At 49.6% G+C, this 14,894-nt stretch overlaps 1 protein-coding gene across 3 annotated transcripts in view; it reads left to right on the forward strand.

Annotated features, from left to right (window-relative positions):
• The window catches only part of ASNS (asparagine synthetase (glutamine-hydrolyzing)), a 105,021-nt gene that overhangs the window by 49,055 nt on the left and 41,072 nt on the right, over positions 1 to 14,894 (forward strand). For all 3 annotated transcript variants that reach the window (XM_073629555.1, XM_073629556.1, XM_073629557.1), the window contains exons 3-4: positions 6,373 to 6,610; positions 7,995 to 8,180. In XM_073629555.1, coding sequence (XP_073485656.1) covers positions 6,373 to 6,610; positions 7,995 to 8,180 — 424 coding nt within the window. The remainder of the gene's footprint in view (positions 1 to 6,372; positions 6,611 to 7,994; positions 8,181 to 14,894) is intronic.

The following is a 14,894-nucleotide window of genomic DNA, read 5'->3' on the forward strand; positions in this document are numbered from 1 at the left end:
ACTGTCCTGCTCTGGGTACACTTAGGGAGTCACTCCCCTGCTCTAGTCACTCTGAGGGGGTCACTCTCCTGCTCTGGGCACACTTAGGGGGTCACTCTCTTGCTCTGGGCACACTTAGGGGGTCACTCTCTTGCTCTGGGCACACTTAGGGGGTCACTCTCCTACTCTGGGCACACTTAGGGGGTCACTCTCCTGCTCTGGGCACACTTAGTGGGTCACTCCCCTGCTCTAGGCACTCTGAGGGAGTCACTCTCTTGCTCTGGGTACACTTAGGGGGTCACTCTCTTGCTCTGGGCACACTTAGGGGGTCACTCTCCTGCTCTGGGCACACTTAGGGGGTCACTCTCCTGCTCTGGGCACACTTAGTGGGTCACTCCCCTGCTCTAGGCATTCTGAGGGGGTCACTCTCTTGCTCTGGGTACACTTAGGGGGTCACTCTGCTGCTCTGGGCATTCTGAGGGGGTCACTCTCCTGCTGTAGGCATTCTGAGGGGGTCACTCTCCTGCTGTAGGCACACTTAGGGGGTCACTCTCCTGCTCTGAGCACTCTGAGGGGGTCACTCTCCTGCTCTGGGTACGCTTAGGGGGTCACTCTCCTGCTCTGGGTACGCTTAGGGGGTCACTCTCCTGCTCTGGGTACGCTTAGGGGGTCACTCTCCTGCTCTGGGTATGCTTAGGGGGTCACTCTCCTGCTCTGGGTATGCTTAGGGGGTCACTCTCCTGCTCTGGGTACGCTTAGGGGGTCACTCTCCTGCTCTGGGTACATTTAGGGGGTCACTCTCCTGCTCTGGGTACATTTAGGGGGTCACTCTCTTGCTCTGGGTACATTTAGGGGGTCACTCTCCTGCTCTGGGTACATTTAGGGGGTCACTCTCCTGCTCTGGGTACATTTAGGGGGTCATTCTCCTGCTCTGGGTACATTTAGGGGGTCACTCTCCTGCTCTGGGTACATTTAGGGGGTCATTCTCCTGCTCTGGGCACTCTGAGGGGGTCACTCTCCTGCTCTAGGCACTCTGAGGGGGTCACTCTCTTGCTCTGGGCACTCTGAGGTGGTCACTCTCTTGCTCTGGGCACTCTGAGGGGGTCACTCTCTTGCTCTGGGCACTCTGAGGGGGTCACTCTCTTGCTTTGGGTACACTTCGGGGGGCCATTCTCCTGCTCTGGATACACTTCGGGGGGCCATTCTCCTGCTCTGGGTACTTTGATGGGGTCACTCTCCTGCTGTGGGCACTCTGAGGGGGTCACTCTCCTGCTCTGGGCACACTTAGGGGGTTACTCTCCTGCTCTGGGTACATTTAGGGGGTCAACCTTTATGCTCTGGGTACTGTTATGGGGTCACTCTCCTGCTCTGGGTACACTTAGGGGGTCACTCTCCTGCTCTGGGCACTCTGAGGGGGTCACTCTCCTGCTCTGGGTACACTTAGGGGGTCATTCTCCTGCTCTGGGTACTTTGATGGGGTCACTCTCCTGCTCTAAGCACTCTGAGGGGGTTACTCTCTTGCTCTGGGCACACTTAAGGGGTCACTCTCCTGCTCTGGGCACACTTAAGGGGTCACTCTCCTGCTCTGGGCACACTTAGGGGGTCACTCTCCTGCTCTGGGTACACTTAGGGGGTCACTCCCCTGCTCTAGTCACTCTGAGGGGGTCACTCTCCTGCTCTGGGCACACTTAGGGGGTCACTCTCATGCTCTGGGCATTCTGAGCGGGTCACTCTCCTGCTGTAGGCACACTTAGGGAGTCACTCTCCTGCTCTGAGCACTCTGAGGGGGTCACTCTCCTGCTCTGGGTACGCTTAGGGTGTCACTCTCCTGCTCTGGGTACGCTTAGGGGGTCACTCTCCTGCTCTGGGTACATTTAGGGGGTCACGCTCCTGCTGTATGCACTCTAAAGGGGGTCACTCTCCTGCTCTGGGCAAACTTAGGGGGTCACTCTCCTGCTCTGGGCACTCTGAGGGGGTCACTCTCCTGCTCTGGGCACACTTAGGGGGTCACTCTCCTGCTCTGGGCACTCTGAGGGGGTCACTCTCCTGCTCTGGGCACACTTAGGGGGTCACTCTCCTGCTCTGGGCACTCTGAGGGGGTCACTCTCCTGCTCTGGGCACACTTAGTGGGTCACTCTCCTGCTCTGGGTACACTTAGGGTGTCACTCTCCTGCTCTGGGTACCTTTAGGGGGTCACTCTCCTGCTCTGGGTACATTTAGGGGGTCACGCTCCTGCTGTATGCACTCTAAAGGGGGTCACTCTCCTGCTCTGGGCAAACTTAGGGGGTCACTCTCCTGCTCTGGGCACTCTGAGGGGGTCACTCTCCTGCTCTGGGCACACTTAGTGGGTCACTCTCCTGCTCTGGGTACACTTAGGGTGTCACTCTCCTGCTCTGGGTACACTTAGGGTGTCACTCTCCTGCTCTGGGTACATTTAGGGGGTCACTCTCCTGCTCTAGGCACTCTGAGGGGGTCACTCTCTTGCTCTGGGTACATTTAGGGGGTCACTCTCCTGCTCTGGGTACATTTAGGGGGTCACTCTCCTGCTCTGGGTACATTTAGGGGGTCACTCACCTGCTCTAGGCACTCTGAGTGGGTCACTCTCTTGCTCTGGGTACACTTTGGGGGTTACTCTCCTGCTCTGGGCACTCTGAGGGGGTCACTCTCCTGCTCTGGGTACACTTAGGGGGTCATTCTCCTGCTCTGGGTACTTTGATGGGGTCACTCTCCTGCTGTGGGTACACTTAGGGTGTCACTCTCCTGCTCTGGGTACGCTTAGGGGGTCACTCTCCTGCTCTGGGCACACTTAGGGGGTCACTCTCCTGCTCTAGGCACTCAGGGGGGTCACTCTCTTGCTCTGGGTACACTTAGGGGGTCACTCTCCTGCTCTGGGTACACTTAGGGGGTCACTCTCCTGCTCTGGGTACACTTAGGGGGTCACTCTCCTGCTCTGGGTACACTTAGGGGGTCACTCTCCTGCTCTGGGTACACTTAGGGGGTCACTCTCCTGCTCTGCGCACACTTAAGGGGTCACTCTCATGCTCTGGGTACATTTAGGGGGTCACTCTCCTGCTCTGGGTACACTTAAGGGGTCACTCTCCTGCTCTGGGTACACTTAGGGGGTCACTCTCTTGCTCTGGGTACACTTAGGGGGTCACTCTCCTGCTCTGGGTACACTTAGGGGGTCACTATCCTGCTCTGGGCACTCTGAGGGGGTCACTCTCCTGCTCTGGGTACACTTAGGGGGTCATTCTCCTGCTCTGGGCACACTTAGGGGGCCACTCTCCTGCTCTAGGCACTCAGGGGGGTCACTCTCTTGCTCTGGGTACACTTAGGGGGTCACTCTCCTGCTCTGGGCACTCTGCGGGGGTCACTCTCCTGCTCTGCGCACACTTAGGGGGTCACTCTCTTGCTCTGGGTACATTTAGGGGGTCACTCTCCTGCTCTGGGTACATTTAGGGGGTCACTCTCCTGCTCTGGGTACATTTAGGGGGTCACTCTCCTGCTCTGGGTACACTTAAGGGGTCACTCTCCTGCTCTGGGTACATTTAGGGGGTCACTCTCCTGCTCTGGGTACACTTGGGGGGTCACTCTCCTGCTCTGGGTACACTTGGGGGGTCACTCTCCTGCTCTGGGTACACTTAGGGGGTCACTCTCCTGCTCTGCGCACTCTGAGGGGGTCACTCTCCTGCTGTTGACACACTTAGGGGGTCACTCTCCTGCTCTAGGCACTGTGAGGGGGTCACTCTCCTTCTCTGGGAACACTTAGGGGGTCACTCTCTTGCTCTGGGTACACTTAGGAGGTCACTCTCTTGCTCTGGGTACACTTAGGGGGTCACTCTCTTGACTGGGTACACTTAGGGGGTCACTCTCCTGCTCTGGGTACACTTATGGTGTCAGTCTCCTGCTCTGGGTAAATTTAGGGGGTCACTCTCCTGCTCTGGGTACACTTAGGGGGTCACTCTTCTGCTCTGGGCACTCTGAGGGGGTCACTCTCCTGCTCTGGGCATTCTGAGGGGGTCACTCTCCTGCTCTGGGCACACTTAAGGGGTCACTTTCCTGTTCTAGGCACTCTGAGGAGGTGACTCTCCTGCTCTGTGCACTCTGAGGGTGTCACTCTCCTGCTCTGGACACACTTAGGGGGTCACTCTCCTGCTCTGGGGTCACTCTCCTGCTCTGGGTACTTTGATGGGGTCACTCTCCTGCTCTGGGCACTCTGAGGGGGTCACTCTCCTGCTCTGGGCACTCTGAGGGGGTCACTCTCCTGCTGTATGCACTCTGAGGGGGTCACTCTCTTGCTCTGGGCACATTTAGGGGGTCACTCTCCTGCTCTGGGTAATTTGATGGGGTCACTCTCCTGCTCTGGGTACACTTAGGGGGTCACTCTCTTGCTCTGGGTACACTTAGGGGGTCACTCTCCTGCTCTGGGTACACTTATGGGGTCACTCTCCTGCTCTGGGTACACTTAGGGGGTCACTCTCCTGCTCTGGGTACATTTAGGGGGTCACCCTCCTGCTCTGGGCACACTTAGGGGGTCACTCTCCTGCTCTGGGTACATTTAGGGGGTCACTCTCCTGCTCTGGGTACTTTGATGGGGTCACTCTCCTGCTCTGGGTACACTTAGGGGGTCACTCTCCTGCTCTGGGCACTCTGAGGGGATCACTTTCCTGCTCTGGGCACTCTGAGAGGGTCACTCTCCTGCTCTGGGCACTCTGAGGGGGTCACTCTCCTGCTCTGGGCACTCTGAGGGGGTCACTCTCCTGCTGTATGCACTCTGAGGGGGTCTCTCTCCTGCTGTATGCACTCTGAGGGGGTCACTCTCCTGCTCTGGGCACATTTAGGGGGTCACTCTCCTGCTCTGTGTAATTTGATGGGGTCACTCTCCTGCTCTGGGTACACTTAGGGGGTCACTCTCCTGCTCTGGGTACACTTAGGGGGTCACTCTCCTGCTCTGGGTACACTTATGGGGTCACTCTCCTGCTCTGGGTACATTTAGGGGGTCACCCTCCTGCTCTGGGTACACTTAGGGGGTCACTCTCCTGCTCTGGGTACACTGAGGGGGTCACTCTCCTGCTCTGGGTACACTTAGGGGGTCACTCTCCTGCTCTGGGTACACTTAGGGGGTCACTCTCCTGCTCTGGGTACACTTAGGGGGTCACTCTCCTGCTCTGGGTACACTTACAGGGTCACTCTCCTACACTGGACACTCTGATTGGGTCACTCTCCTGCTCTGGGCACTCTGAGGGGGTCACTCTCTTGCTCTGGGTACACTTAGTGGGTCACTCTCCTGCTCTGGGAACTCTGAGGGGGTCACTCCTGCTCTGGGCACTCTAATCTTGACAGTCTATGGGGAAAGCTCTAAAGGGGCACTCCTAATTGTGGCACTTTTAAGAGGGAAGCATGGTCTACATGGGCACTGATCTAAGGGGTCACTCCTGCTCTAGGAACTCTGATGGGATACTTTTGCTCTGGGCATTTGAAGAGGACATTCTGCTGCTCTGGGTACTCTGAGGGGCACTCCTCTTCTGGGCATTCTAAGGAGCAAGCCTGATCTATATGGGCACTGTGATCTTAGGGGTCATTCCTGCTCTGGGCATCCTAGGGTGTCGCTCCTAATCTGGGCACTTATGGTGACCACATATAGTGCTGACCTCTTCACTTTATATTCTTTGTTGTAAGTTTTACAATAAAGAGGGCTCACTGACTGCTATTATCCTGGAGGTTAATTATTGTACAGTGGGGGGGGGGGGTTAATTGTGTAGTTCTGGTAGTTATTAATGCATATTCCGAGGGGGTTTATTGCTGTGCTACATTATTGTGCCATGCTGGGATTTAATTGTTCTGCCATGCTAAGGGGCTAATTATTGTGCAATATTGGAGGTTTATTGTGCCATGCTTGTGGTTCATTTTTTTTCTGTGCCGGGGGTTAGTAATTATGTTTTGCTGGTTGTTAATGGCTGGCCCTGACATGTACTGGAGATTATCTGGCCATTATACTTACTGGGGAGCTATTGCTGACCTTGACACTTGCTGGGGGTTATCATTGTTATTCCCATTTGGGCTTGTTTTACTCCAACAATCAATTCTGTGTGGCCAAAGGCACTATTTTGTCCATATAAAGGGAAAGGGCTGTGAAGAAACACCCAATTTTTAGTCATGCCTACCTTTGGCCACACCCACTTCTGGCCACACCCACAAGACTGTGATGCACTGCGTGCTCTGCATTAGCTCCACCACTTTTTCTCACAGCACCCCCCAAAAAAATTGTCTGGAGCCACCCCTGATTGCTACTACTAATTCTGCATTATGTAGTATCATTGATGGAGAATGCACTCTACAAATAACTTTTATGCTAATCTTTTTATACTAATCTCACTGGGTTTCTTCCGGCAGGTGGGAAAACATTTTGGATTCGAGTATCAGACCCTGGTGGACGGAGAGGTAATCCTCCATCTTTACAATAAACACGGAATCGAGCAAACTGCAGCCTTATTGGATGGAGTCTTTGCGTTTATTCTGCTGGATACAGCCAATAGAAAGGTCTATCTGGGTCGGGACTCCTATGGTGTTAGACCGCTCTTCAAACTTCTCACCGATGATGGATTTCTGGGAGTTTGCTCTGAAGCTAAAGGTAATCATAAAAAGATGTTGAGACCTGAATCCAAGAGGAAGTGTTTTTTTTTTTATGTTTTGTTTAATGCAGGGAGTTATAATTGTGAAATATTTTTTCTGATTGTGACTCCATTGGGGAGATTTACTCTCACTTCCTGATCCTGTGATCAAAAAAAAAAGTGTGGTTGTCATGGGGCAGGTGGACATGGACACGGACTTATTTAAATATGTGTGCAATCTGTGCTTGACCTAAATTGGTGCTCGACATCTTTTTTTTTTTTTAGCAAAAGCTTATAAGTTTTCATATTTACAAAGGTTATTATAAACTATGTAAATAAAAATTTGTGCGCTAGCAATAATATAATTGGGAAAATGCCTAGGAGACACAATTTATATATGAATCCCAGCAAAAATAATAATAACAGGTGCATGAAATCCTCTCTCAAAGATCCGAGAAAATATTTGAATATTCTGAAAATAAAATATAAATAATCACACATCCAAAAAACACCTATAATCAGTCCATGAATAGGTTAAGCAAAATAAAGTAGAAAGAAAGAAAAAAGTCCGTTTGGTGTATTTCATCACAAAATCAGGAAAATAGTAAGCTGTAAAGAATATTTCCGAATACACATTGATTGCAGAAAAGGAGTAATGGATGTACCCTTACCCCAATCGTTGGACCTCCTCTATGGCAAGGTCGTATGGGCTTGCAGATATAACCCTCTGCGGGGACAGATGGAATGTTGATGTCCGGGTCCTGTCAGCGTGCACCACCGACTCCAATCTGATCCGGCCGATCCAACTGCTCCAACATCAGAGGGAAGACTCAGGAGTGGGAGAGTCCAAACGCTCAGTCAAACCCACCTAGAGGAGGTCCAACGATTGGGGTAAGGGTACATCCATTACTCCTTTTCTGCAATCAATGTGTATTCGGAAATATTCTTTACAGCTTACTATTTTCCTGATTTTGTGATGAGATAGACCAAACGGACTTTTTTCTTTCTTTCTACTTTATTTTGCTTAACCTATTCATGGACTGATTATAGGTGTTTTTTGGATGTGTGATTATTTATATTTTATTTTCAGAATATTCAAATATTTTCTCGGATCTTTGAGAGAGGATTTCATGCACCTGTTATTATTATTTTTGCTGGGATTCATATATAAATTGTGTCTCCTAGGCATTTTCCCAATTATATTATTGCTAGCGCACAAATTTTTATTTATATGCTTATTACTTCATGGATATTTGGAGTTTTTTTTGCAGCTGCATCTTTGTGAATTTATTTTTTATCACGTTTTGCTCATTAGCGCAAGTTTTTCTCACCATTTCTTATTATAAACTATGTGCTGTTGTTTTCCCCAAAATTTGAATATATAACACATTTTCTTCATCTTAGGTCTTATTAACTTGAAGCACTCTATGACCTCATGCCCAAAAGTAGACCCATTCCCTCCTGGTCACTGTGAAGTCTTTGATTTAAAACCCAGCGGGAAGGTTGCCTCAGTTGAATTGATAAAGTTCCGCAATTTCAAGGACGAACCTCAGCATGCAGCCTACGATTCACTGGGGAAACTACAAGCAGGTATTGTCATGTGTAATTACATACTGTAGCTATACCTTGCCTTGGATTTCTGGGGCAGGTGCTGTTTTTTAAGATTTGTCTCTGGAAATTTCCCTCTGGCCTAAAATTGCATGCAAACCCAATTTGTGTTATTACAAATGTTCCCTAGGACTTTCCAAGGGAAGCTATGTCTTTGGTCAATTTTATTTTACTTTTTTTAAATTTTTATATTAGTTTTATTTGGTTTTAAGGGAAGCAGGGGCAAAAATTTTTTAATCTTAAAAACAAAGGCGTTACTTGCTTACTTACAATTAGTTCCTCCTGCTAAATTGGGCTCATTGAGCTATAAGTGCTCTCCATTAAATTCTGTCATCTGTGGTAGATTCAGTTTTATCCCATGGGACCTCCATGGGATAGATTTGATGGTAGACCCACAGGTTATGGACAGTCCTCCTTGTTTCCACTTTCTTTTTGGTGGTGGTGTCCAGTGCATTGCAATTTTGGGTATGTGATCAGGTGGGTGCCCGATTTATGTCCAGCCAGTCCTAGCCTCCAAATGGTGACAATATCTTCTAGCATCTGCATTTCATATGTAGCGCTGGTAGATTTTTAATCTACTGCTGATAGGTAAATTTAGTGGGTTATCTGTTAATACATAGTCAGATTTGCCTCTGTTCCAGCTCGGCTGAGTTGCATGTAATTTCAAACTGTGCCTGTGGGTGTCGTTGTTACTATGGGCCTGTGTTGGAAAGGCAACACGTTGAAGTGTATGAGTGCTCCTCTGTCCCGGAGATAACTCGGTGGAGGTGGTCCTCCGAGTTGCATTCTGGGAGAGGGTATTTATGGGACAGACACCATGTTTCAGGGGTTTTTTTTCCGTCCACCTGTTGGCCCTCCTGGCCGACAGCTATGCGCTAAGAGTACTACCTCGTGGTCCTCCAAACGGGAGGCCCACGGCACTGCGGCGTGTGGGTGGGCCCAGAGGCTTGTCTGGGGCCTACTACAGCGGCAGAGGAATGGTCCTGAGCTGTCTATCCTGTGTGAAGAAGCTGGACAACTGAGAAGATCCCAGGGGAGGACCCGTCATGGAAGGATCATGCAGAGTGCTGGTCTGGAGAGGGGCCTGGTGACTCAGTTGGAGGACGTATCCTAAAGTAATCTTACCGCATAGCACTGCCGGGTTGTCTTAAAGGTCCTGGTGCTGTGTTCGTTGTTCATCGAGAACCAATACATCCTGTGGCAGAGGATCGTCCGGGTTTTGTTTCAAACAAGTCTGTGGCAGAGACTTTTGTTAGTGCTACGTACTGGCTGCTAGGTTAGTGAGAGAAACCTATCCAGGCGGGCAAAGATTCAACTCTACAGAGAGAGTATATTCAGCTACAAGTTTCAATCCCTAATGCTACACTAAGAACATTAAGAAAAGGTATTTGAGCTTCCCTGCAACTTTCCTTCTACCTCTTTCCTGCTACTTCCTTCAATTTACGTTTATTTAAGCATTGGAAAAGATACTCAAGTGTCCGATGCCTACAGTGTATATGGTAAACTCAACGGGACCCTAGACCCGGTTCCGCTGAAATAGTTGTAAAGAAGGTGACGGTAACAGCCCGCTTAAACCAGCAGCTCCACCGTGAGTTATTGCTACACATAATTTTCTTTGTTTATAACATAATCTCTGTATGAGATGCCCAGTATTTTCTGTAGGCGTCTTTAGTGAAATTGGTTCAGTTTTGAGCAATTTTAATGTGTGACCTTCCAAGTGGTGTATATAGTAGTGAAAACAGAGATTGTAGCATGAGCATCTTCTGAATTTAGATTTGCTTCACCAGTTCCTATGTAAAGAAATAGAAAAAATGTAATTACTTGCACCCAGAAGCTACAGCTAGCTACACCTGAAACAACTTAGTGTTGACAGCTAAGGAACAGCCAACATAAACATTAAGCTAATTAAACATCTAGTCACCTAGGTGACTCCGTGGCCCACCCAGACTGTTCTACACCAAGCCTTACCCTGCATAGAAAGTACTTTACACATTATCATAAGCATAAACATCCTACAATAGTTCAATAACAAGGTACAGTGGTCACAATAATCATATCTCCAAGATATGATCAGACAGACAGAAACACTAGGTGACTCAATTAACAATGGGAATGCACACATAGGAGGCACACAATGGGGGAGACATACTTAACAGAAAGACGAGACCCCAGTTTTAGGTTGCTTTGAGCTGATAATATTAACATCTGCTCTTAGTCTCACAGTCTAAAGCAGTCATTGCTGGTTTGGGCATAGAGGCCCCAAATATGCATCTGGGTCCTCCAGTTCGCATAGTCTGTGTGTTTTGGATGTTAGAGACCTTGTGTTCTCCAACTTCCATTTAAGGATACCCTACAGATGCTCAATAGGGTTTAGGTCTGAAGACATGCTTGGCCAGTCCATCAATTTTACCCTGAGCTTCTTTAGCAAGGCAGTGGTCGTCTTGGAGGTGTATTTGGGGTGATTATCATGTTGGAATACTGCCCTGCAGCCCAGTCTCTGAAGGGAGGGGATCATGCTCTGCTTCAGTATGTCAAAGTACATGTTGGCATTCATGGTTCCCTCAATGATCTGTAGCTCCCCAGTGCCGGCAGCACTCCTGCAGCCCCAGACCATGACACTCCCACCACCATGCTTGACTGTAGGCATGACACATTTGTCTTTGTACTCCTCACCTGGTTGCCGCCACACACGCTTGACACCATTTGAAACAAATACGTTTATCTTGGTCTCATCAGATCACAGGACATGGTTCCAGTAATCCATGTCCTTAGTCTGCTTGTCCTCAGCAAACTGTTTGCGTTCTTTCTTGTACATCATCTTTAGAAGAGGCTTTCTTCTGGGACGACAGCCATACAGACCAATTTGATGCAGTGTGTAGTGTATGGTCTGAGCCAGGGCTGTGTTTTGGCCTAGGCCGACAAGGCCTAGGGCGGCACTTTGCGGAGGACGGCAAAAAAAGCCACCCCCCCCGCATGAGAGAAAGTCCCACCCACCCGATTCCCGGCTCCCACGGCCGCCCTCCACACACATGCGGCCCACGGCGGCCGCCTTGCTGTAGCGGCGCTGCTGTGTATGGGCGTGCTTGGCAGAGGGTGGAGGGGCATGTGTATGGGCGTGCTTAGCAGAGCACACGCCACTCCACCCTCTGCCAAGCACGCTTATACACAGCAGCGCTGGCCGCTACAGCAAGGCGGCCGCCGTGGGCTGCATGTGTGCGGGGGGCGGGCGCGGGAGCCGGGAATTGGAAAGACGGGTGGGTGGACTTTCAAGCGGGTGGCGGCATGTGACTCCCACCCCCATAAGCAGCCAGTGACTGGCAGAGGTGGAGCCTTATGCTCCGCCTACCCTCCTCCGTACTGCTTGACTCTTCTCCTCGGCACTGGGGCGGGGTCTGGCAGTGACGTCAGGAGGAGAGAGAGAGAGGCACAAGGGTACCCCCGAGGACAGCAGGTAAAGTTATTTAATAAATTATATCAGTGTTATGGGAACAGTGTTGGCATTTGATGGGCACAGTGACAGCGTTTGAGGGCACAGTGGCTGCAATTGATAGGGCACAGTGACTGCGTTTGGTGGGCACAATGGCTGCTTTTGGTGGGCACAGTGGCTGCGTTTGATGGGGCACAATGGCTGCGTTTAATGGCACAGTGGCTGCAATTGATGGGCACAGTGGCTGCGTTTGGGCACAGTGGCTGCGTTTGGGCACAGTGTCTGCGTTTGATGGGCACAGTGTCTGCGTTTGATGGGCACAGTGTCTGCGTTTGGGCACAGTGTCTGCGTTTGGGCACAGTGTCTGCGTTTGATGGGCACAGTGTCTGCGTTTGATGGGCACAGTGGCTGCGTTTGGTGGGCACAGTGGCTGCGTTTGGTGGGCACAGTGGCTGCGTTTGATGGAGCACAATGGCTGCGTTTGATGGGGCACAGTGGCTGCGTTTGATGGGGCACAGTGTCTGCGTTTGGTGGGCACAGTGGCTGCGTTTGATGGCCCAGTGGCTGCAATTGATGGGCACAGTAGCTGCGTTTGATGGCACAGTGGCTGCGTTTGGTGGGCACAGAGGCTGCGTTTGGTGGGCACAGTGGCTGCGTTTGGTGGGCACAGTGGCTGCGTTTGGTGGGCACAGTGGCTGCGTTTGATGGGGCACAGTGAGGCTGCAATTGATGTCTTTTTTTTCTGAATTTTTTAGTTTGTTTGCACCCCCCCCCAAAAATTATGAGCACCAGCCGCCACTGGCATGTGCAAAGTGCTCCATGCATGCTAAAATCAATGCAAACCTTTTAAACAGTCCACATTTAGTGAAAGTGCATTAATATGCAGATCGTGATATTGCAATAAAGTGCTCCATCAATGCTGAAATCAATGCAAATCATTAAAGAGTCCCACCCCCACCCCGTGAAAACATTAAAACTCAGAAGCTACAAATACTGTAGCTACTGACTTTTAATATTAGGACACTTACCTGTCCAGGGATCCCGCAATGTCGACACCTCAGCCGATTTTTGGATTGGCTCTTGGGTTTTGCCACCATCATTCATGGTAAGGGAAACTGGACGGTTCACTACTGCACGTGTGCAAAGCGCCTTGCACTTTCTGAATGCCCCAGTGGAGGAAGGAGGAGGGGGCCCGAACTTCAGAGGGGGCAGCGCAGTCTCCAGGGAGTGAGGAAGGGTACCTGTCAAAAACAGGTACCTGTTCCCCCCTCCCCCCTGAAAGGTGCCAAATGAGCCTAAAGAGGAAGGGGTGTGGTTTACAGATGATAGGGTGGGTCTTAAACGGGAAGGGGTGTGGCCTCGGCAGCAAGGGGTGGGTCGTATTTAAATTAGGGGGGTGCATGAGTTAGGCCTAGGGCAGCACAAAACCTAAATACACCACTGGTCTGAGCACTAACAGGCTGGCCCCCCACCCCTTCAACCTCTGCAGCAATGCTGGCAGCACTCATACGTCTATTTCCCAAAGACAACCTCTGGATATGACGCTGAGCACGTGCACTCAACTTCTTTGGTCGACCATGGTGAGGCCTGTTCTGAGTGGAACCTGTCCTGTTAAACCTCTGTATGGTCTTGGCCACCGTGCCGCAGCTCAGTTTCAGGGTCTTGGCAATCTTCTTATAGCCTAGGCCATCTTCATGTAGAGCAACAATTCTTTTTTTCCGATCCTCAGAGAGTTCTTTGCCATGAGGTGCCATGTAGAACTTCCAGTGACCAGTATGAGAGAGTGAGAGCGATAACACCAAATTTAACACACCTGCTCTCCATTCACACCTGAGACCTTGTAACACTAACGAGTCACATGACACCGGGGAGGGAAAATGGCTAATTGGGCCCAGTTTGGACATTTTCACTTAGGGGTGTACTCACTTTTGTTGCCAGCGGATTAGACATTAATGGCTGTGTGTTGAGTTATTTTGAGGGGACAGAAAATTGACACTGTTATACAAGCTGTACACTCACTACTTTACATTGTAGCAAAGTGTCATTTCTTCAGTGTTGTCACATGAAAAGATATAATAAAATATTTACAAAAATGTGAGGGGTGTACTTACTTTTGTGAGATATTGTATGAGTTTTTATTCCTTTATATTCTTGTCTTATAGACTGTAATCGCTATATATCAATGTTCCACGGCAGGACAATTTTAACAGTACAGTGTTCAGCTATAAACATTTAATTAGGACATTTCTTTCAGGACCAGCTTCATGGTCTATAAAATTTAATTGAGAAAAGTATTTTCTTTAACTTGTCCTTTAGCTTGGATTTGACGAGATTCCTTGTACTTGTTAAAAGAGCTCCATATTTTTCCTGGAGGGATGGACTTTACATTTAGCTATTTAGGCCTTAAAGCGGAACTAAACTGTATCTAAGCTCCGCAAACTAAAAATGCTATTTAATTCATTTTACATATTTAAAGCAAACTCCCCCATCCATCCATCAATCCATTCATCCATGTCTCCATGCTTTGTTTTGTTGAGAAATCACTTTGAACCCCCCCCCCCCCAGCATTTTTATCTGTGGCCCTCTTAAGTAAGGGGAGATGATTCGTGTGGCATTCCCTTCCTGGAATCCACCTGCCCTTAGCTCAGGAATGCAGGCAGGAAGGTGTGCCTAGCCGAGAAAGTCCCCTGAGATGTATGACACCATTTTGGTCAGAAACCCGAAAGTAACTGAAGAAATGTGAAGAAAAGTTTAAAACAAGTAAATATATTATGCCTTTCTATCTATTAACTTATGCTAGCAGCATAAGGATTGAAATAGTTAAAGTGGTTGTAAAACCTCACATATACCCAGTGAAGAGACAGGCCCCAGGTGATACACAGAGATTAAACAAATCCTCCTTCATAAGTTGTACCTCTTTATCTGCAGTCTTCTCTACATCCATCCAAAGTGCAGAATTTATAAAGCTTGTCTGAGTTCAGAAAAAAGGGGGCGTACAGCTGAAGTTTCACTCTGCAGAGCTCAGTGAGGAAAGCTCTGAGAGCTGATTGGAAGGAAGGAAGCAACAACCCCCCCCCCCCTCCCTTTTCAGAGCTGAGGCTGTCAATCAGCTGGAGCTCCCTCCTCCTGTCACATTTTTTCTCTTGGTGTCAGGAAAATTTGTCAGAAGTGATTCTGATAGCAGAGGAATGAAGCAGCAGATAGAAATGACACTAATGCCGTGTACACACGATCATTTTTCTCGTCGGAAAAAGATATGATGGCTTTTC

This window comes from Aquarana catesbeiana, linkage group LG05, assembly GCF_042186555.1.
Source record: "Aquarana catesbeiana isolate 2022-GZ linkage group LG05, ASM4218655v1, whole genome shotgun sequence".
In the NCBI taxonomy this organism is placed as follows: Eukaryota; Metazoa; Chordata; class Amphibia; order Anura; family Ranidae; genus Aquarana; species Aquarana catesbeiana.